The sequence below is a fragment of the Hemicordylus capensis genome, chromosome 2 (assembly GCF_027244095.1).
Source record: "Hemicordylus capensis ecotype Gifberg chromosome 2, rHemCap1.1.pri, whole genome shotgun sequence".
NCBI classification, from domain to species: Eukaryota; Metazoa; Chordata; class Lepidosauria; order Squamata; family Cordylidae; genus Hemicordylus; species Hemicordylus capensis.
The window spans coordinates 304,340,179-304,360,640 of record NC_069658.1 but is presented as its reverse complement, the minus strand read 5'-3'; the positions used below and the strand labels follow the sequence as shown (position 1 = coordinate 304,360,640).

General features: G+C 43.7%; 1 protein-coding gene across 4 annotated transcripts in view; it reads left to right on the top strand.

The window, feature by feature from the left end:
- The window catches only part of FLNB (filamin B), a 113,867-nt gene that overhangs the window by 83,011 nt on the left and 10,394 nt on the right, over positions 1–20,462 (top strand). For 2 of the 4 annotated variants that reach the window (XM_053293801.1, XM_053293800.1), the window contains 11 exons: positions 6,860–7,107; positions 8,987–9,064; positions 9,675–9,777; positions 10,487–10,627; positions 13,296–13,424; positions 14,107–14,280; positions 15,286–15,444; positions 15,762–15,965; positions 16,454–16,606; positions 17,150–17,272; positions 19,891–20,157. In XM_053293801.1, coding sequence (XP_053149776.1) covers positions 6,860–7,107; positions 8,987–9,064; positions 9,675–9,777; positions 10,487–10,627; positions 13,296–13,424; positions 14,107–14,280; positions 15,286–15,444; positions 15,762–15,965; positions 16,454–16,606; positions 17,150–17,272; positions 19,891–20,157 — 1,779 coding nt within the window. Of the gene's footprint in view, positions 1–6,859; positions 7,108–8,986; positions 9,065–9,674; positions 9,778–10,486; positions 10,628–13,295; positions 13,425–14,106; positions 14,281–15,285; positions 15,445–15,761; positions 15,966–16,453; positions 16,607–17,149; positions 17,273–18,072; positions 18,304–19,890; positions 20,158–20,462 lie in introns of all 4 variants that reach the window. The other 2 variants (XM_053293799.1, XM_053293802.1) reach the window with 2 other exon arrangements.

Genomic DNA, 20,462 nt, shown 5'->3' with positions numbered 1-20,462 from the left:
TGCATATGGGTCTTAGAGACCTAGCTTCTTTATCTGCAGAATGAAATGTTGGCAATTTTCACCTATCCATGGTTTATGAGTTAGGGATGTGCACGGAACGTTTCAGGTGGAAAGTGGTAGCTTTAATGAGCAGGTAGGCAGGTCCTTACCTGCTCCACCGCTGCCCTGCCAGTGTTCAGGTTGTGGCACCGTGCTGCTCAAAAGGCTGTGTGCGGTTGCTTCCCTGTTCCTAGCAGCACCAGATCTTACATGCAGGCTGCTGGGAACAGGGAAGCAACCATGCACAGCCTTTTGAGCAGCGCAGCACTGCAACCGGAACAGTGGTGGGGCAGCTGAGGCCCCTGCCTGCCCAAAATGTTTCATGCTCATCCCTACCCTGAGCAGCCAGAACTGACTCCCAATGCCATTTCCAGCTGCTATTTTGGAGTGCAGAGCCATTTTGTGGCTTTTTTGTTTAAAAAAGATTTTAAATGGAAAAAAACCAATAACTTGGAGGTATAGCTGGACAAGGTACCATGCTCTTCTACCCTTATTTCTGCGCTCTCTACTTTTTTAGTTTGTGTGAAGCTCAATGAACCTAACCCACCCAATCCCCATAGACTCAAGGTCTTGTTCATGATTTTGTTATCGGTGAAAATCGGTGGGAATGGAACCCCTGCGAATGTGGGCCACCTGTATAGTAATCAAAACAAATTGATACAGCATGGCTTAGAATCTCTAGTGGGAGTTGTGTTGGCAGACTACTGCAATACTATACAAGATGGAAGATTTGGCTAAAGGGTTTACTTTATTGCACAGTTTAGACAATATCCTCCTCAAGGGTAAAAATTTCGGTGAGCAAAAGCTGCTAAAGGCATATTGCATCTGTTCAGAGTGAGATATCTGACCAGATGCCAGGCTTGTTTCCCTATGTGCATATAAAAGTTCAAGCACTGAAAATACCTTAGTCTTGTAATGAAGTTCTTCATTCATCTTACATGATGAAGCCAGAAATGACTTTTGTAGAAATGACACGCTGAAGCAAAATGTTATTGGTATACAGTACTTGTATTGACCAATAGTAGTCTGTCACATGGAGGGAGAAAGGGGGTATGTTCATGTGCGTGCACACGCACACACTCCTAATCTTCTAGTTGCTTGATGGCAAAGTAGATTTAAGGCAAAAGAAACACTGCTACAGGATTTGTGCTGACGTATCCACAGTTCTTCGGTGTGGTCTCTCTGTGCTTTACATGATTGGGCTTTGCATCTGCGCAGAGACCTCGGAGTTATCCAAGCTGATTTACTTGCAAAAGAGGTGATAGCTCCTCCCCTTCTGGTGACATCATACTCCTTCAGTCTGTCTTCATCCACTGACAGACTGAAACTGATTGTGAAAACAATTCCTTCCTACTTTTCAACCTCTAGTTTTCTCTCCTTGCCTGTTGTTGTTTCGTTTCCCCCCATTATCTCAGTTAGTGGTTTCTTCATGTCCCCCGCCCATTCACCCCATGGAGGGGTTGCATTTTTACCCCCGAACAGCCACTTATAAATGTGGTGCCCATTGCAGGACCAAGCTTCCTTCTACGGACACACAGCCTCTACCTCTTTTTGCCTTGGTGAGGCCCATAAAGTGAAACCTGCACACACTGCGCCAAATTCATTAAACAGGCCAGAAAGAACCGGGCCTCTCATTTAAATTCTTGGCTCTAGGAGCGAGCCCTCCAATTGTCTCAGGCACCCTCTGCCTCTTCCACCATGCAAGCCTCTCTGACCTTGGCCCCCCTTCATAGGAACATAGGAAACTGCCATATACTGAGTCAGACCATTGGTCTATCTAGCTCAGTATTGTCTTCACAGACTGGCAGCAGCTTCTCCAAGGTTGCAGGCAGCAATCTCTCTCAGCCTTATCTTGGAGATGCCAGGGAGGGAACTTGAAACCTTCTGCTCTTCCCAGAGTGGCTTCATCCCCTAAGGGGAATATTTTGCAGTGCTCACACATCAAGTCTCCCATTCAGATGCAACCAGGGCAGACCCTGCTTAGCTATGGGGACAAGTCTTGCTACCACAAGACCAGCTCTCCTCTTCCCTTGGGCTCACAGCCCTTTGCTTAAGCTGCTGCCAACTCATCTAACTTTGGTGCCTCTTCACGGCCCTCACAGCCCATGCTTCCCACTTCACTCGGTTTGGCACCCTCCCCTAGTACCGCTGCCCAAAATGTGGCCCCTGGATCCTTGGGATCAAACACCTCGACCACATCCAAAAAGGAGGTGACTCAGCCACCTTCCAAACCTCTCAAGTGGCTTGAACCACATTCCTCAGAGGTTTCCATCCTCCATAAACAAAAAAGTGCAAACTATCGAGCCATCATGAAGCACCTCTATCAAAGCAATTGACGCCACCTTCCGACCTTCTCGAACCTGAGGATCAGGGCCTTGAAGCAGAGGGCAATCCCCTCAATAGCGAGCTTGGTACCAAGGACCAATTTTTAGAGCAGGAGGATAATTTTGAACCCGAAAGCCAATCGGACCACAAGGCTGCCCTGGAAGAAGAATTCCAGTACTTGGAGGATCTCCCAGTAGAAGAGGAAGATTTACAATCTGAATTTGAGGCACTCTACCCCAAGCTTGGAGTTCAGGGTTCTTGGACCTTAGACAACTCAACCACTGCATCACCTATAAATGCTTCCATATGTTCACCATCACTACTGTTCTCGCCCTTAAGCAAAGAGACACCTGGTTCATCTCTCTAGATGTCAAGGATGAGTATTGTCAAGTTACCGTCTGTCCTCCACATTGTTGCAACCCACGCTTCAAAATTGGAAACAACACCTACCAGTTCAGGACACTTTCCTTTGGGCTAGCATCGGCCCCAAGGGTATGTACCAAATGCATGGCACCAGTGGAGGCCTTCCTACAAAAGCAGGGCATCCAGATCTTCCCATACCTGGACTGGCTTTTGGTGGCAGATAACCCTTAAGCAGTTCTACAAGCCCTTGCCACCATAACCGCTCTCTTGAATGATCTAGGCCTCCAGATCAATTACGACAAATCCAAACCCACCAAATGCATAGAGTTCCTTGGCCTCCTGTTTGATCCCACTCAGGTCATGCTTTATCTGTTAGAATGCAGAATCGAAGCACTCCTTTCATTGGCAGCCTGAGTGCTCCACCATCACAGGGCAAGAGTTGTTCAACTCCTGGGATACGTGGCTTCCATGACACACGTTCTTCAGCATGCCTGCCTCCACTCCAGGATTCTACAAAGCTGATTCCTGCACAACTTCCATCCTCACACAGATCCTCAATCTCAATGGCTTGCTATACCCATCACGGTTCGCCAGTCTCTCCATCAGTGGATGGACATCCACAACCTCGCAGTGCATGCCCCATTTCATCCTCCTCAACCACAATAGGTCCTCACCAGAGAGTCCTCTGAAACCTGTTGGGGAGCCCACACCCAAAACTTCTCCATATGAGGTCTCTGGAGCAAAGAGGAACACTCACATCACATAAACTTCCTCACACTCTTAGCAGTTTTCAAAGCGCTCAGAGGCTCCCTATCCCTCCTGCATCATTCCACAGTGACTGTTAAGACTGACAACACTACGGTGAAAGCCTACCTAAACAGGCAAGGTGGCACCAGCTCTGTCAGCTTCTTTAACCTATCTCTCGATCTCTGGTCTTGGTGCATAGACCATTCCATCACTCCTATAGCAGTACATATCCAGGGAGCAGCCAATGTTTAGGCTGATGCTCTCAGCAGAGCTGGTGAAGACTCCCACAAGTGGCAACTAGACAGAGACATTCTACAGTCCATTTTTTAAAGGTGGTTCTGTCCAGAAGTAGTCCTCTTTACATCACACTTGAATGCCCAGTGTCCCCTTTACTTCTCCAAGGTGGGCTCCAGCCCTCACTTCCTAGGCAAAGCCTTCGCCACTTTGTGGAAGAACCAGACAGCATACTTATTTCCTACCATTCCCCTACTACCTCTAGTGCTCTGCAAAATCCAGCATGACCAGGTGAAATGCATCCAAATCACCCCTTGGTGGCCCAGATGGCCGTGGTTCCCCCGCCTCCTACACCTTGCAGCGGGCAACCATCTTTGTCTACTAGTGATTCCTCATCCAGTGGACAGGTCAGCTTCTACATCCAGATCTATACAGCCTCCACCTCACCAAGTGGTGGATATCCCCCCTCTTCTCAAAAGAGACTTGCAGCAAGTCCTCTCTGCTGCCAAGAAACCTGCAACGATAAAACCACATCGATATAAATGGGCACATTTCTTCATCTTCCTCAAATTACAAAATATTAACCCCAAGGATGTTTCTTCAGAACACATTTGTACATATCTTCTCTCCCTGAAGGAATCTGGACTCAAGATGTCTTCCCATCCATCTGATGGCCATAGTAGCTCGCTCACTAACCATCTTCCTCTACATCCTTCAAGGACCCTGTTGTCAAAATTTTCCTAAAAGGCTTAGCCCATTTCTACCCAGATGCCTCCATCATGTCTCCACCCTGGAACCTCACTCTGGTACTCACTTGTCTCATGAGATACCCCTTTGAACCCATGCATACAATCTCTCTGGACCTATTCTCCTGCAAGGTAGCATTTCTAGTAGCCATCATGTCTGCAATGCGAGTGAGTAAGCTCTGGGCCTTATGGGTAGACTCTCTATACTTAATCTTCCATAAGGACAAAGTAGTGGTCTGTCCCGACATCGCCTTCTTACCCAAGGTAATTTGCTCCTTTCATCGGTCTCAGCCACTTACCTTGCCTGTATTCTTTCCCAACCCTTTGGACGATGCACAGTGCCATCTTCGTGCACTCAAAGTCTGCAAGGCTCTCGGGTTCTATGTTCATAGGACCACTGTCTGGTGTTCCACTCCCTTTTTGTGTGTGACCCGCACAGGCCCCAACAAGGGCAGCCATGCTTCCTCTCAGTCCATATCAAGATGGATATTCAAGACTATTAAGTTGTCCTACCAAATTGCCAAGGAGGACATATCTCCCTCTATAAGGGCTCATTCCACCGGAGCAGTAGCGGCCTTCACAGCTTTTGATAGACCCTATAGATGTCATCTGCCAAGCAGCAACCTGGGTGTCCCTGTGCTCCTTTATTCAACACTATGCACTTGACGTTTGCTCCTGAAGAGATCCGTCATTTGGTACAGTAGTCTTGCAATTGCTATTTAGTTGAACATCAATCTCCAGGTAAGACACATGTCCGGGTGCAACTTGCTATGTGCCTGATTGTGTAAAGCACAGAGATCATGGCGAAGAACGTTGGGTTGTTTACCTGTAACTTGGTTTCTTCTAGTGGTCATCTGTGCTCTTACATACCCACCCAACCTCCCCTCATTAGTTCTCTAGGTCACTGGACTCAGTGACTGAAAGAGGGAGGCTATGATATCATTGGAAGGGGGAGGAACTGCTGCATATTTTGGAAGGAAATCAGCTTGGATACCTCCGATGAGGTCTCTGTGCAGACGCAAAACCCAATCATGTAAGAGCGCAAATGGCCACTAGAAGAACCTAAGTTACAGGTGAGCAACCTGATGTTTCAATTCCCAACCCCAATGGATGCTGGCACAAGGCTGGATGTGTTGCCCATATAGACTATCATAGCCTGCAGCATTTGGCAAAGTAAACCAGACTACTTGTGCAATTATGGGCCAAGGTTAATGCAAGCTAAATGTTAGTGTAGCTTTGCAAGAGGATTTCTGCAAAACTAATCTCTCATCAGGGCATGTTGTGGCCATAATAAAACCTGCTTTGAAAAGCTTTGCAGTACTGAAATATTGCATGGACCTACTTGAAAATGTAGATCTAAAGATGCTGGAAGAGTTTCAAGATGTTTGAGGGAATTGTGGCAACTATTTTATACTGGGAATGCTGATAATGTGAGAAATGGGCCCTGATGACAACAGTTGCAGTTTTCAACTTAGCCCCAGCTTTTTACCTTCACATGCTACAAGCAATCCAGATAAGAGGGAGGTACTTATTGTGCGGGGTCAGAACTCTAGAGATGATTTTGATCTACCTGTTCTAGATGGGGTCAAACTTCCCCAAAAGGAACAGGTTTGCAGTCTGGGAGTACTTCTGGATTCACACCTCTCCCTGGTTTCTCAGGTTGAGGTGGTGGCCAGGGGTGCTTTCTATCAGCTCTGGCTGATACTCCAGCTGCACCCATTTCTTAAGATCAATGACCTCAAAACAGTGGTACATCTGTTGGTAACTTCCAGACGACTTGCGCTCTACGTGGGGCTGCCTTTGTACGTAGTCCGGAACCAGTTGGTTCACAGAATGCGGCAGCCAGGTTGGTCTCTGGGTCATCTTGGAGAGACCACATTACTCCTTTACTGATGGAGGCACACTGGCTGCCAATAGGTTTCCAGACAAAATACAAAGTGCTAGTTATAACTTAAAGCCCTAAACGACTTAGGCCCTGGTTATCTAAGAGAGTGTCTTCTTCACTACGAGCCCCACCGCCCATTGAGGTCATCTGAGGAGGTCCGTCTCCAGTTACTGCCAACCCGTTTGGTGGCTACACAGAGCCAGGCCTTCTCAGTCACTGCCTCAAGATTGTGGAATTCGCTCCCTGCTTAGATACGATCCTTCTCATCTGGCAATTTTCAAAAAACACCTGAAAACCCATCTTTTCGCCCAAGCTTTCTCGGCTTCTTAAATTTTTTAGGTTTTAACCTCTGGTTTATTTTTGAATTGTTAGATCGTTTTACGTTTTTTGTATATGTATTTAACTTATTTTATGCTATTCTTAACCGCTGAGAGACTAAAGTTTGGGGTGGTGTACAAATTTGATAAACACTTGAATGATGGCTTGGATGAAGACTTGATGCTAATTATCTATGTTCCAGGTCCTGGCATTGCAGCCACTGTGAAGACAGGAGAGGAAGTGGGCTTTGTAGTAGATGCTAAATCTGCAGGGAAGGGTAAAGTGACATGTATGGTCCTGACCCCAGATGGTACAGAAGCTGAAGCAGAGGTCATTGAAAATGAAGATGGAACATATGACATTTACTACACAGCTGCTAAACCTGGAACTTATGTAATTTATGTCCGCTTTGGTGGAGTGGATATTCCAAACAGTCCCTTCACTGTTATGGTAAGATGACTAGATGCTTTAGTTTTGAAGCCTCTTGAGCGAATGAAACTGTAGGAACACACTGATGGGTAGCTAACAGAATGACTTTAACATGCAGTTCAGTGCATATTAGTAACTGGCCCTATCCACCCCCAGCACAGTACCTCCAGTGACTGTTGCTGGTGTCTCTCATGTTTCTTTTTAGATTGTGAGCCCTTTAGGGACAGGGAGCCATCTTATTTATTTATTTGTTGTTTCTCTATGTAAACCACCCTGAGCCATTTTTGGAAGGGTGGTATAGAAATTGAATTATTATTATTATTATTATTATTATTATTATTATTATTATTATTATTATTGAAAATCTGTTGGATTGGTATTGGAGCTGTGTTGAATGCTTCCCCACTATGGGTCTTGTGGAAAAAGTACTGCTTCCTAGGGCACTGTGTGTGTAAATGAAATGAGGTGTGAAAATTGCACACACCCCGTCCCCATACTGCTGTTGAACTGCTTCGTGGGTGGGGGGCGGGGAGGAGGAGATGCCTGTTTGCAGCCATTGTTCCCTCGGATCTTCTGCTCTCTTGAGATTTCTCTCCATCCTCACCCCCTTATTCTAGGGCTTTCTTCCTTTACTAGTCAAGCACTCAGTAAATATGAAAGAACAGTGCTATGTAGCCAGTAGGGTTGCATTATGTGGTGTCACTGAGGGCAGACGAAGCCAATTTAGAGTGAAGATAGTGCTGCTTACACTAGTCATATGGGTGATCCTAGCCAATTGGGAAGTTAGGGGCAAATGAGGCCAACTTAGAGTAATATATTCTGAATAGGCAAACATTCGGCTTTTATTGGGATTTGAAGGATTGATCAAGGGTGGAGGGGGGATATCAGTCAGCACTGGAAGAAGTGTTTATGGACACTCTCTCCACTTCTGCCTCAAAAGCTTTTTAATACTGTTGCAGAACATCCAAAACCCTAGTCAGCAGTGTTCCCTGTATTAGGGGTTCCCAGATGTTGCGTACAACTCCCAGCATCCTCTGCTGCAATGTCCTTTGTCTAGGGTTCATGGGAGCAGTAGTTAACAATATCTGGGAATTGTTGTTACAGGGAACACTGCTGTTAAGTAACTAGTCTTGCTTGGGAGCACCTCAAAAAGAGGCTTGCAGGAAAAGATCCTCCACAACAGTCTTCCAGCAGGGCTTACCACTAGTGACACGACTGTTGATGCTCTCTTCTCTTTGGTAACTGAGGAACCAAACTGGTGTTGTCCCACTAGCTGCAACTGCCATTATAAATTACGCTTCTTAAGACTGATCAAATACTGTAGATGATCTGTGATAGAGAACTATGAGGGTTATAGTTGGATAGGGACTGCATTGGCAGACATCAAATTGAGTTTCAAGCAACTTTCTCAGCTGTAGGACCACAAGTGTTAGCTTGTTTCTTCTTCCAAACCACCTCCTTTTGCTTCAGTTGGAGGAGAGCTGGAACTAGAAATCCTTTGATCAAAAAATAGTCAAAGGACTGTGACCCTTGTGCTTAGAACCAAGTTGCTAGGGTAGTCCTTCCAACCTGGGGCCAGACCAAGACTAAACCCGAACACTCAAAATGATGCCATCCTGTTCCCCTGCCTCTCAAGCAAGGGTAGATGGCAGAAGATGGCAAGTAGCAGCTGGGCAGGGACATATGGATAAAGGACTCTGGGGCATTGGCTGGCTGGCTTGTTTGGTGCAGTGTGCCAGCTTTCTCATATGTTGTGCTTGGTCTAGCTGGTGTTGTTGCCCTGCACTAAGGTAAGTGTGCCCTGGAGTCCTCCGCATATTTGTTCTGACTTGCAATGTGTATGAAGGAAGAACTGTTTGTTTGTTTTTTAAAGTGTACCTTGCCTTTTGCCACTAACCAGGCTACAGATGCAGATGAAGTTGCAGTATTATCTCAGGAACCATTAAATGCAGCCTGCCCCCCTGGATTCCAGCCCTGGGTACACAGTTTTTTTTTACACTTGCTTCCATGTTCCACTCAAGAACCAGCCACCTGCCTCTTGGGATTGCTTAAGCTTCCTTTTCTCTGGTCATATATGTTGGTGTTGATTAAAGTGCTGGAAATCTACCTTCATTGCTGTGCTAATAACTTCTTGAACAGCTTCTAACATCACTGTTTCAAGGGAACTGTGGTACTGTTTCCTTAGGACATTCCATATTTACTTTCTCACCATAATATACCAAAGGCATCTTTTGAAGTACTGGAAGATTATTTTTATGTTTTTCCTTTTGGCTTTGTACTAGTTTCTTGGTTGCTTTAAAAAATAACTTTATTTCAGACCACAACCTACTTGAGTCCTTTCAGACGGAACTGTTCTGCATCTTGTAATGTGCTAAGTGTGTCTTCATCTTTGTTTCGTTAAAACATTCTCTTTTGAATATGTTTCACTTTGAAGCATGAATGGGTGTCTTAATGGGAGCAAAGTTCTGTGTAGTGATCATCCTCTGCAACTGAATGGTGTCTTCATTCTGGATTACAACTGTCTGATCTGATAAAAACAGCTAGGCTATTTTCTTTGTCTAAAGTAACAGTAATTTTCTTCCTGCTAGGTCACAGAAGAAGCTTATGTTCCTGATGGTGACATGAATGGTGTGGGGTTTAAACCCTTCGATATGGTTATTCCATTTGCAGTAAGAAAAGGAGAAATAACTGGTAAGTAACTTCCAGTGCACACAGTTAATTAGTTGCTCTTTTCTTTTTACCCAACACGTTACACATTAAGGAAGATAGTGTAGCATGTGTTTGCAGCCTTTTCAGGATTGGTTCAGTTACATGAAGAACAAGCTGAAGCATATGTTTATTTTACCCAGAAAAACATGCCTGCACTACTTGGCCTAAATCATGTGGTCTTAACAGAAGGGATGAAAAAGAACCCTTTGGGGTAATTGGAAATAGTCTTTACTCCTGCAAAGTGGCCATATAAAAGGGTTCTTGAGCATAGTCCAGAGCCACAACTTTGTCCAATGCCTTAGACTGAACTCTGAAAATCTTTTGGCAGTGGATGGGATCACAACACCGAGATGCTGTTTCTGTGAGTAACGGGAGCTGCAGTACCCCAAATAGTCAGATTTATTGTGTATCTGACTGTGAGCCTGTCTTGAAAGATGTGGCATGGCTGATGATAAAACATTGTTATGGTTGACTCATAAGAGGATATTGAAACCAAGGCCTAATAAGGGCACTGCTTTCTAGAAGTACCTTGAGAAAAATACAGGGCAGTCCTTCCGTACTGCTATATTCTCTACTTCTTGAAAGAAGATCTCCAGTACCACTCAGGCTTGAGTGAAAATATCAAAGCAGAGAACTTTGCTTTTTGAAAGTTTTGTGTATTAGAGCTCAAATTACTCGTGGTTTTTTTTAGGAGAAGTGCATATGCCTTCAGGAAAGACTGCAGCACCAGATATTGTGGATAACAAGGATGGCACAGTAACAGTTAGATATGCTCCTGTTGAAGTTGGGTTGCATGAAATGCATATCAGATACATGGGTAACCATATTCCAGGTGAGTGCCAGCTGATTCCAGTAAACAGTGAGGTTACATTGCAAGAAATTCCCAGCAAAATGTGCACAAATGCATTTTAAAAAAACATTTTGGAGATGGCTGCTTCAGTTGAAGGAGTGGTATCAGATGCTGTTTTCATTAAATGCCTTATAGGAAAAACTGGAATGAAGGCAGCATGAATTCTTAGTGGGTTTTAAATCCTATGCCAGATTTAAAACATACTTGGCTCTTGTGGCCTTTTATGATAAATCAAGCTGAAACATATAATTATCTTATTTTAGAGCAATGTTCTTCTCAAAAGCTCAACAAAAGGTTACAGTGCATGTGTGTAAAATATTGGGCCTTCTTCCCTACACTATAATATGTGGAAAGGATTAAGCTATAAAGAACTCAACCCAGTTTCCTAGTGAATTACTAGGATTATAAACTTGACTGCTTGCACTGTATTCTTGGCTGACATATTTGCATGCATCATGAGAAGATGTAACCTCTTTTTTTAATATTTTGACTTTTTAAAAAAATCCACTGTCATTGGCTAGCTTGGGGTTTTCCACTTAGTGCTTAGAATTAACTGTAAATGCTTGCAGTCTGGGAAAGTACACAAATACCCAACAGTATATATTTTGCAAATATAAAATTTACTTTTTCCTGGGCTTGTGTTCTGGGCGCACTATGGGCACACTTGATGGCTTGCCATATTTCTAGTCCATAACAGGAGTGTGCTAGTGAGAGGCAAGTGCCCTTCTCTGCATTCTGGGATACCCATGTTCGCCACTATAGTTCCTGCTAACCATATGAACAGGTACCAATGCTGTGCTGAAGTGTCTTGTTTGTCCAGAACATAGCTGTTGATAACATTAAAAGGAGCACTCACTTCCTTGAATCAAGGCCTCATTAGATCATTACACATTTGCGTAGAGTCCCTTCTGATGGACAAGGACGTGTTCAATATTGTGAGTTTTGAAGTATGTGGCAGAGCTAGAAATAGAAGTATCACTTAAGTCAGCCACAAGAATGGCCTTTCTCTAGATGAGGACTCTTTGAAAGTTGGCTTGGCTTTCTCATGTGCTTAACCATAGCTTGTATAGTGACCATATGACAAACTAGTTTCATCAATACCGACACCCATTTGATCGGCAAGAACTGGAACTTGAAATTGCCTTATTGTAGAAAGCAACTGGGCTGGAAAGATGGATTCACAAAAGTACATGAGTACAGTATTGGAAGGCAAACTCAAAGCCTGACTTGCTATATACTTGTAATTTGTAATGGGAAGCTTTACTAGGCTATGTTCCACACTCTCGAGTACATGGGGATGGATAGTACATATGTACATATCACTCCTAGCCTTGTTCAGAGGCCAGCGTTTCCACTGCTGACCTCTGCACAGTGGTGGTGCTGTGCAGAACACCAGGGAGAGTCCTTAAACGGAGCTGGAGTTGTGAGAAACCCCAGCAGCATCTTGGAAGCGTAGAGCTCTATGGAAAATAGCAGTGTGTGCACAAAACTGGTTTGACTGGGCATGTTTGGTTTTGTGCCCCTGAAGGAACCCATGGCTCTGCTCAAATTTGAGCTGGTTTAGGGGTTCTAAAGTTCTATAGATAGATGATAGATAGATATTAAATGCTCACTGCTGGATCCAGCAGCCTTGGGGTACTGGTGTGGGGGTGGATTGGGGTTTTGGTCTCCGCCCTTTCCTCTCCCACCGCCAGCTCCCCCGTCTTCTAAGGTCCATTTCTCTCATCTTTTAAAATCTATGTGCAGAATTAGTTTTGTTCTGGCCAGTAGCGTGTACACACATGCATTCAGAGTGGGGCCTTCCTGATGGAAAGGGCCATCTCCTTTCCAGAGAGCAACTAGGGCTTTGACAAGAGTTCCAGCCAAACCAGCTGGAAAATCTGCCAGAGCCCTCAGGAATCAATTGGAGTCCATCAGTCTCTGGGGGCAGACCATTTTCTATAGGTCCTCCATCCTTGCAGAGAAGTGTCGCTGCTAAGACTCTAAACCTCAGAAGGAAATGATCAGACCATGACAAGAGCATGGATGACTCAACCCCCACTTTCAAATCTCCATCTTCCTGTCCACTTGAAAAAACCAAATGGTGAGTGTGCCTCAAATAATGTGTTGGGCCCACACTTTGGGACAGCCCCGTGGTTGCCATGGCAGCCATGAAGTCCTGAGTTGCCCCAGACAGGGCAGCCTCAGCGTGGATGTTGAAGTCACCCTGAACAATCATTCTGGGAGTCCTCAACACCAAATCAGAGACCAACTCCATGAGCTCAGGCAGGGAGACCGCTGGGTAGCGGTCTGGGTGGTACAGCAACAGGAGCCTCATTCTGATCCCCACACTGGGAGGCAAAACTTGGCGAGTAAAGTACAGAAATAATCGGAAGCTAAACTTAGTGGAACTGAGCAGGATACTTGAATTTTTATCAAAAGGCTTATACCATACAGTTTCGATAATTATATAGACCAACTTACACAAATCTCTCCAGGGTTTGTCATGCTAAAAGCAATTTAAATGAATATCTGCTTCTTAAAACTAACCTTGATAAACACCAATTATAAACATATATTTTTCTTATTTCAAGAGACTTCACATAATAGTTGATTAAAATAGACGCCATCTAAAAGGTATGTTACACGTATTCTGTCTTCTCTTCTGCAGAGAGCCCACTACAATTCTATGTGAACTATCCAAACAGTGGAAATGTGACTGCTTATGGACCTGGCCTGGTCTATGGTGTAGCAAACAAACCAGCAACCTTCACCATAGTCACAGAAGATGCTGGTGAAGGTAAATGTCTAGTTTCTTGGTCTTAAATGCATTTCTGTAGAAACAAGCCCCACTCAAATTTTGGCAAAACCTGGATTCTAAAGTGTGTTTAAGATTGCAGGTAAAGTTTTGTAAACATGGTGAATAGAACTGATTCCTCTATCTGCTGCTTTCCCCCAGTAACTTTGGGTGTGCATAAACAGATCAGTTCGTGGTTAAACAGAGCATCACCTCAAACAGAATTGGTCTGTATTCCTGTGGCACTCTGCAGATTAGACTGTCTTGTCTAAGCTCTCAGTGACCCTATTATAATTTAGGATGAGAGATGTCCAAATCCACACAACGAGCTATATGGCTGAGCTTAGATTTGTACCTGGGATTCCTTTGTCCAAATATTGCACTAGATGCTGCACTATATCATAATATGGAAATTACTTGAAGGTTGGTTTGACAGATTAATTTCCTTCATGTTGCTTTCACTTTTTTGGCGACAACGTGATACTTTATATGCAAGTTACTAGGACTCCATGAGAACATCAGAAGGTTAGCCATGTTTCTCTGCAAACTTCTACAGAAGGGTCCCACACATCTGGAACCGCAAGTTGCTCTTGAAATCTGAATTAGCTGGATGTTTCGGGCAGTCTTGGAAAATAAGCTGAAAACTTTTCAGTAATGCTTCTTCCTCCCCCCCACCCCCTTGTAGGTGGCTTAGACCTGGCAATTGAAGGGCCCTCAAAAGCAGAGATCAGTTGCATTGATAACAAGGATGGCACCTGTACAGTCACCTACCTGCCAACGCTTCCAGGAAACTACAGCATATTGGTCAAGTACAATGACAAACACATCCCAGGAAGCCCATTCACTGCCAAAATCACAGGTATGGAAAAGCATGCAAAATGGGGCAGATGTGAATAAGACAAAAAGGCTTGCAGTTTAGTGTATCTGTAGATAGAGAAGACTAATCTTTCATACTGAGTTGCTCAGTATTGGCTGCTTATACTTTGAAAATAAAACTGGCAGCTTGATTTTATGGAGTAGTACATTGTTTAAAGGTAAAGTGTGCCATCGAGTCGGTGTTGACTCAGAAGCCACCTAATGTCGCAGCAGGGAAGTAACTTGCCTAGGGAGTAAGAGGTTGCCGGTTCGAATCCCCACTGGTATGTTTCCCAGAATATGGGAAACAACTATATTGGGCAGCAGCGATATAGGAAGATGCTGAAAGGCATAATCTCATACTGCATGGGAGATGGCAGTGGTAAACTCCTCCTGTATTCTACCAAAGGCAACCACAGGGCTCTGTGGTCGCCAGGAGGAGTCGGTATCGACTCAACGTCACAACTTTAAGCTATATTGTTTAAGCTATACTGTGGCAGTGACTTCAAAACTTAGATGGGCTTTGGTCAGTGATCAAATACAAAAGCTGGTCAATAAAAGGCCTTGAGGCAAAAGGTCTTTGAGCTTTCAGTGTCCCTTTATTTGTCCATAAATTGTCAATTTGTGGCTTATGTACAGCTCCCATTTTCCAAAGCATAGGTTTGCATCTGAGAACTACTAGAATAGAATATGTTTTGTTTACAAGCAGATATGCACATCTTGTAACCAGTGTTACCTCTTAACAGGGATTCCCAGATGTTGTTGACTACCATAAACCCCAAGCAAAAGCCTTTGCAGTTGGGGATTCTGGGATTTGTAGTTATCATCTGGGAATCCCTGTTAGAGGGAACATTTCTTGTAACTTCTGGTTCTCATTAGTGCTTGGTCTCCATTTCTTGAAATGGAAGCGCTTGTTAATGACTTCTCCATAATGGGAAGACTTGGGGATAAGCGTATAGTTCTTGAGGAGTTATCTGTAATCTTAACTGGGAATTTTCTTCTTATAAAGATGACAGTAGGAGACGTTCCCAAGTTAAGCTTGGCTCTGCTGCGGACTTCCTGTTGGACATCAATGAGACTGATCTTAGCCTTTTGACAGCTAGTATTAAAGCCCCATCTGGCCGTGATGAACCTTGTCTTCTGAAAAGATTACCAAATAACCACATTGGTAAGTGTGCCACAGATTTGCTAGGGAGACTGCTACGTTAGTGTTTCTGACAATGATGGCTTGTGAAAATTGGCATGGTAATCTCATGATATCTGTTCAGAGATCATCTCTGATCTCTGGAATGATGAGTTGGTAACCTCTTGGGCCAGGGTCATGACTGGAAACAAACTTCACCTTGTAAATGGGTTAGTATCCTTGTGTGAGTACCAGAGTTCCTGTAACACAAATACCTACCTTCCTGATATCTGCTGATGTGTTCTGGGTTTGGAGGAAGCTCTTGTACTTGAGAAAACTTTGTCTCAACTTCCATCTTACAGGTATCTCATTCATTCCACGGGAAGTGGGAGAGCACTTGGTCAGTATTATGAAGAATGGAAGTCATGTGCCTAATAGCCCAGTGTCTATTATGGTGGTCCAATCTGAAATTGGTGATGCAAGTAGAGCAAGAGTGTCTGGACGCGGCTTGGTAGAAGGACGCACGTTTGAAATGTGTGACTTCATTGTAGATACAAGAGACGCAGGTCAGTGCTAGAATTTGCTTCTACAAAATGTTCTCTCTGGGAAGGGCTTCTAGGGCATTACTTGCTCCCTCAGGTCTTGCTTCCAGTTGACAATCTAGTCCAATCTTTCACTGCTATTCTTCCCAGACTGTGTTCAACCACCCTATTAAAAAAAAAAGAAGTACAATTATTGTATGTTACCACCAACAGAGCTTAATACTATGTACTGACTTCGGAATCTTGTGTGTTTGCTCTAACTTGCAGGGCAGGGGAGTGTAGGGCCCTTGCTACTTGCCCAAGTGTGTAGTGGGTTCTGATGTCCTGTCAATCTGATAAGTAGGCTGTAACTCATGGCTGTACACCAGGACCACTATCTGGTAAAGTTTCTTCTGTGGCCATGTCCCGAAGCAATTGGTTAGCATGTAATGTTAAAAATTCCAAACACCTGCCTCAAGATCACCCTTTAGAACACTCTTTGGACCTTTGAGACCTTGTAATTGCTTTTTTAGGTTATGGTGGGATATCCCTAGCAGTTGAAGGACCTAGCAAAGTAGATATCCAGACTGAAGATCTGGACGATGGAACTTGCAGAGTATCATATTTTCCAACTGTTCCTGGTGTTTACATAGTGTCCACCAAGTTTGCTGATGAGCATATCCCAGGTAAGAAAACGAAGAAGTTATATTACCTGACAAGCTGCTGTTAAGCCACTACCACTTAACATTCTGTTGTAGACTGCATGTTTCCACCATTCCAGTAGTACATTTTTATTTTTTTTAAGATTGTCTAAGTTTCTTATCAGGATCTTTGGTACTCTGTATTCAAGGGAAATGAACTGTGTATCTCATAAATGCTTGGTCACTTGGCAATGTCTCCAGCAGCATAATCCTGGCTCTTCTTATTGTGGGTTAGCAAAGAGTTTAATGGTATGGCATAGGAAGCTGGTTATCAGTGCTTAGTATCTCTCTGATTAAAGACATTTCATTGAAAATGTATTGGCTCATTTCAGTTGGATAACATTATTGACTCTGTGAAAATAGCACTTCTCAGCTAGGGTTTACTTGAGACACAATTCTTAGCCCCAACAACAAAACACTTTTTCTTTTGGTCACCGACCAGAGCAAAGATTCTTAGCCTATACATCTGATGATCACCTATATTCTGACAGCTCTAATCTTGTATGGTCTTGTCTGTACTGTTTAAAGGGAGCCCATTTACTGTGAAAATAAGTGGTGAAGGAAGGGTGAAGGAAAGCATCACGCGTACCAGGCGTGCTCCCTCTGTGGCAACTGTTGGAAGCCTGTGTGATCTTAATTTGAAAATACCAGGTAAGTTCAGGCCTCCTGGTATAGTGTAGTAATCCTTTTTAGATGCTGCTATCCTAATCCTTTTAGATGCTCCCATTGCAAAACACCTGATGGTTTTTGCATGGCCTCAAAGTTCCTTCACTAACTCTGCTCCCTCTACTTCTCCTGGAACCTGAACAGAAAAAACTGTCAGTCTTCTGAGCATTCTGTACAATCCCTGTAAAAATGGAACATCCCCTGAAGACTTAATGAGATGAGGGGGAACATTGTTGGCATTGTTGCTTACAACCACTTGTTAATCTCCCTGATATCCGTGTGGAAGGTTCGTAGTTGCATCATTAAAGTAGAGAGACAATGCTAAGCGTAGCTTGTCCAAGGCTCCACGATGAGTCCCTTTGATATAGAGCTGGCTTCAAATCCAGTTGTAGCAAGTCCAGAACTCCACCCACCAACATTCTAAAACGTGTATTGTAAAAAAAAAAAAAACCTGTACTTTAGCTGTTGCTCTAAGAATTGCCTTTTGCAGATGTCTTTTTTTGTGGAGGAACAGTTAATAGAGATCCATGCTCTCTCTTTTTTAAAAGGACTAGTGGGGGAAATAACACAGCACAACTTGCCTTTTAGCTACTTAGATGCCTGCCTTGAGTGTAAATCCTTGATGAACACTTAACATCCCTACAGAATGGTTTCCAACACTACACAGGGTAGTTCAGCAGCTACATCTTCAGTTCTAATACAGACTCTGACATCTGACTTTTTCTGCTACTCTAACCAGTTCTGCTTTTCCTTTCTTCTGTTTCTTTTCCTCTACCTTCTCCTAGTTACATGGTTCCAAATGGCCATATGTCTGGAGAGACTGTCCTACCTTTCACACCAATTCACTTCTACTTGCCTGTGTACTGAGCAGAAGGGAAACTGCCAGGCTCAGCTGAGAGGCCCTCGATGTCCTATTTTCACAGATACCCCATCTAGCATCAGAAGACAAAGTTTCCAATCTGTTTCTTTGTGGGATCTGCAGAATTATTACATACATAGTTCAGTAGGGGTAGTGGGTATGTCTTGAGGCTGTCGTGCATCTGCATAGCATATTTCACTAGATCTGACTTAAAGCAGAATAAATGATAAGCTGCAAATGTACAGTATGTTCGAAATTAGCCTCTTCTATCTAAGCATGTCTTGTCTGTAATGCTTAACTATTGAGAAATAATGGTTACTTTATTGAAGAATTTTTGGAATAGTCTTGTAAATACCAGGCTAGTCTGTCTTGTTCTGCCTTGGACATACAACAAAGTAGCTAGATATGTACCTTTTAAACTAGGAAAATAGACAAACTTCTTGGGGCTTGTACACATCTGACAGTGCACAGGCATACTGTCTTGTGAAGATCAAGCAAGTGTGTAGGGATGTGCAGAATGTTCAAACTTGAAACTGGCCATTTCAAGCATGAAACAGAACACCCTTCAAATGAAGGACCTGTTTCAAGCTCAGAATGGAATGACCCTGTTCAGAGTCAGAAAGTTCAGAGTGTTCCAAGCACCATTTTGGAAGCGTGTGTTTCAGTTGCTGACTGATTTGGCTCTGGTCTTTTATTTGGCTTGCAATCTCCTTGCTGCTTGCTTGGCTTGTATGAAAAGCCAACCAAGAAGCAAGGAGATCACAAGCCAGTCGAAGCTAGTGCCAAAACCAGTCGGCCAGGGGGGAAAATGCCTCCTAAATGGCACTTGGAACTTCTGAGTTCGTTCCATTGAAACAGCCGGCTTGATGGGTGGTTCTGACGGAATGTTCTGGGCATTTGTATTCTGTTCTGAGCTTGGAACAGAATGCAAATCCTCTTCCATACACATCCCTGCAAGAGTCTTGCTTGTTATGCTACTAGGAAATTGAGCCACATCAGGCACCCAGCAAATATACACCTGCCAGAATTGCATTATCTTAGCATACAACAGTGTGCATCTTTGTTTGTTCTCTCTACAAATATGCTGTAAGTTGTAAATTGTTTTTGTTCTAGCTTAATTTATAGCAGCAAAACATGAGCATTTAGCCTACAGAAAAGCTTAGAGTACTGAACATGAAATGTTAAATATTCCAGATTATTTAGGCTAGGCTTAGAAATGATTAGTATCCAGTCCATATCTTCTCTGAATGAAAATGGTAACTAGGCCCATGGATTACTTTCCTGTAGAAGGAAAATTATTGAACGTGATAGTTTGTGGACACTGCAACCAGTAGTTAAGGTTGTACTTGTGAGATAAAATCTCAGCTACATAGTTCTCCACTTTCTCGAACAATACTGTCAGAGGGAGCATTTCATAAGCCGCTGGATAGTTTGAGTGAGTTGGGTTTTTATCTCACAGTTGGAAGTGTCTTTTGAGAATGAAGGGATTCCTGTCCAAAATTCTCAAGCTGCTCCTGAGAAAGGTGGCTCTTGATTGTATTTGGCATAGATCACAATCTTAGTTGAACATTGAGCTCAGCTTGTTGGGTCTTAATTGTCATGCCAGGTTCAGTACAAGGGAGTTCTCGAAGAAACTGAAGTGAATGGAGCTCACTGCATGTGGAACTTTGTGCACAGTACCAGTGTAAGCTATTCAGAAATTAAATCTCCCTGCTCCACACTGACACTAGACCTTTTCTTTTAGAAATTGATGTTGGTGACATGTCAGCACATGTAACCAGCCCATCAGGAAGGATGACAGATGCAGAAATAGTAGAGCATGATAAAAACACATACTGCGTTCGCTTTGTGCCACAAGAAATGGGGGTCCATACTGTTGATGTGAAATACAGAGGACAACATGTTCCAGGCAGTCCGTTTCAGTTCACTGTTGGGCCACTTGGTGAAGGAGGAGCCAATAAGGTCAGAGCTGGTGGCCCAGGACTTGAAAGAGCAGAGGCAGGCATCCCAGGTAAGACTTCCATGAATTTAATCTTCTGAATACAAAAGCACGGTGTGGTGGTCCATAGTTGGAACTCTGGCTCAAGTGACACCTTGTAAGTAGGAAACGTTCAATTAAATAAGACTAGCTTAAAAAACTAAAAAGGTATAGCTCAGTTGCATAGCTGAAGTGCCTATAAAAGCAGCAGCTAAATACCATCTTAAGTGGCATTCCCTTTCCTTCCTTACACAGGAGCCAATGCCTCTTCTAAGATCTACATTGTGTCCTAACAGATGTACAATCTAAAATGTGCTTCTATGAACTTCAGTAAATAT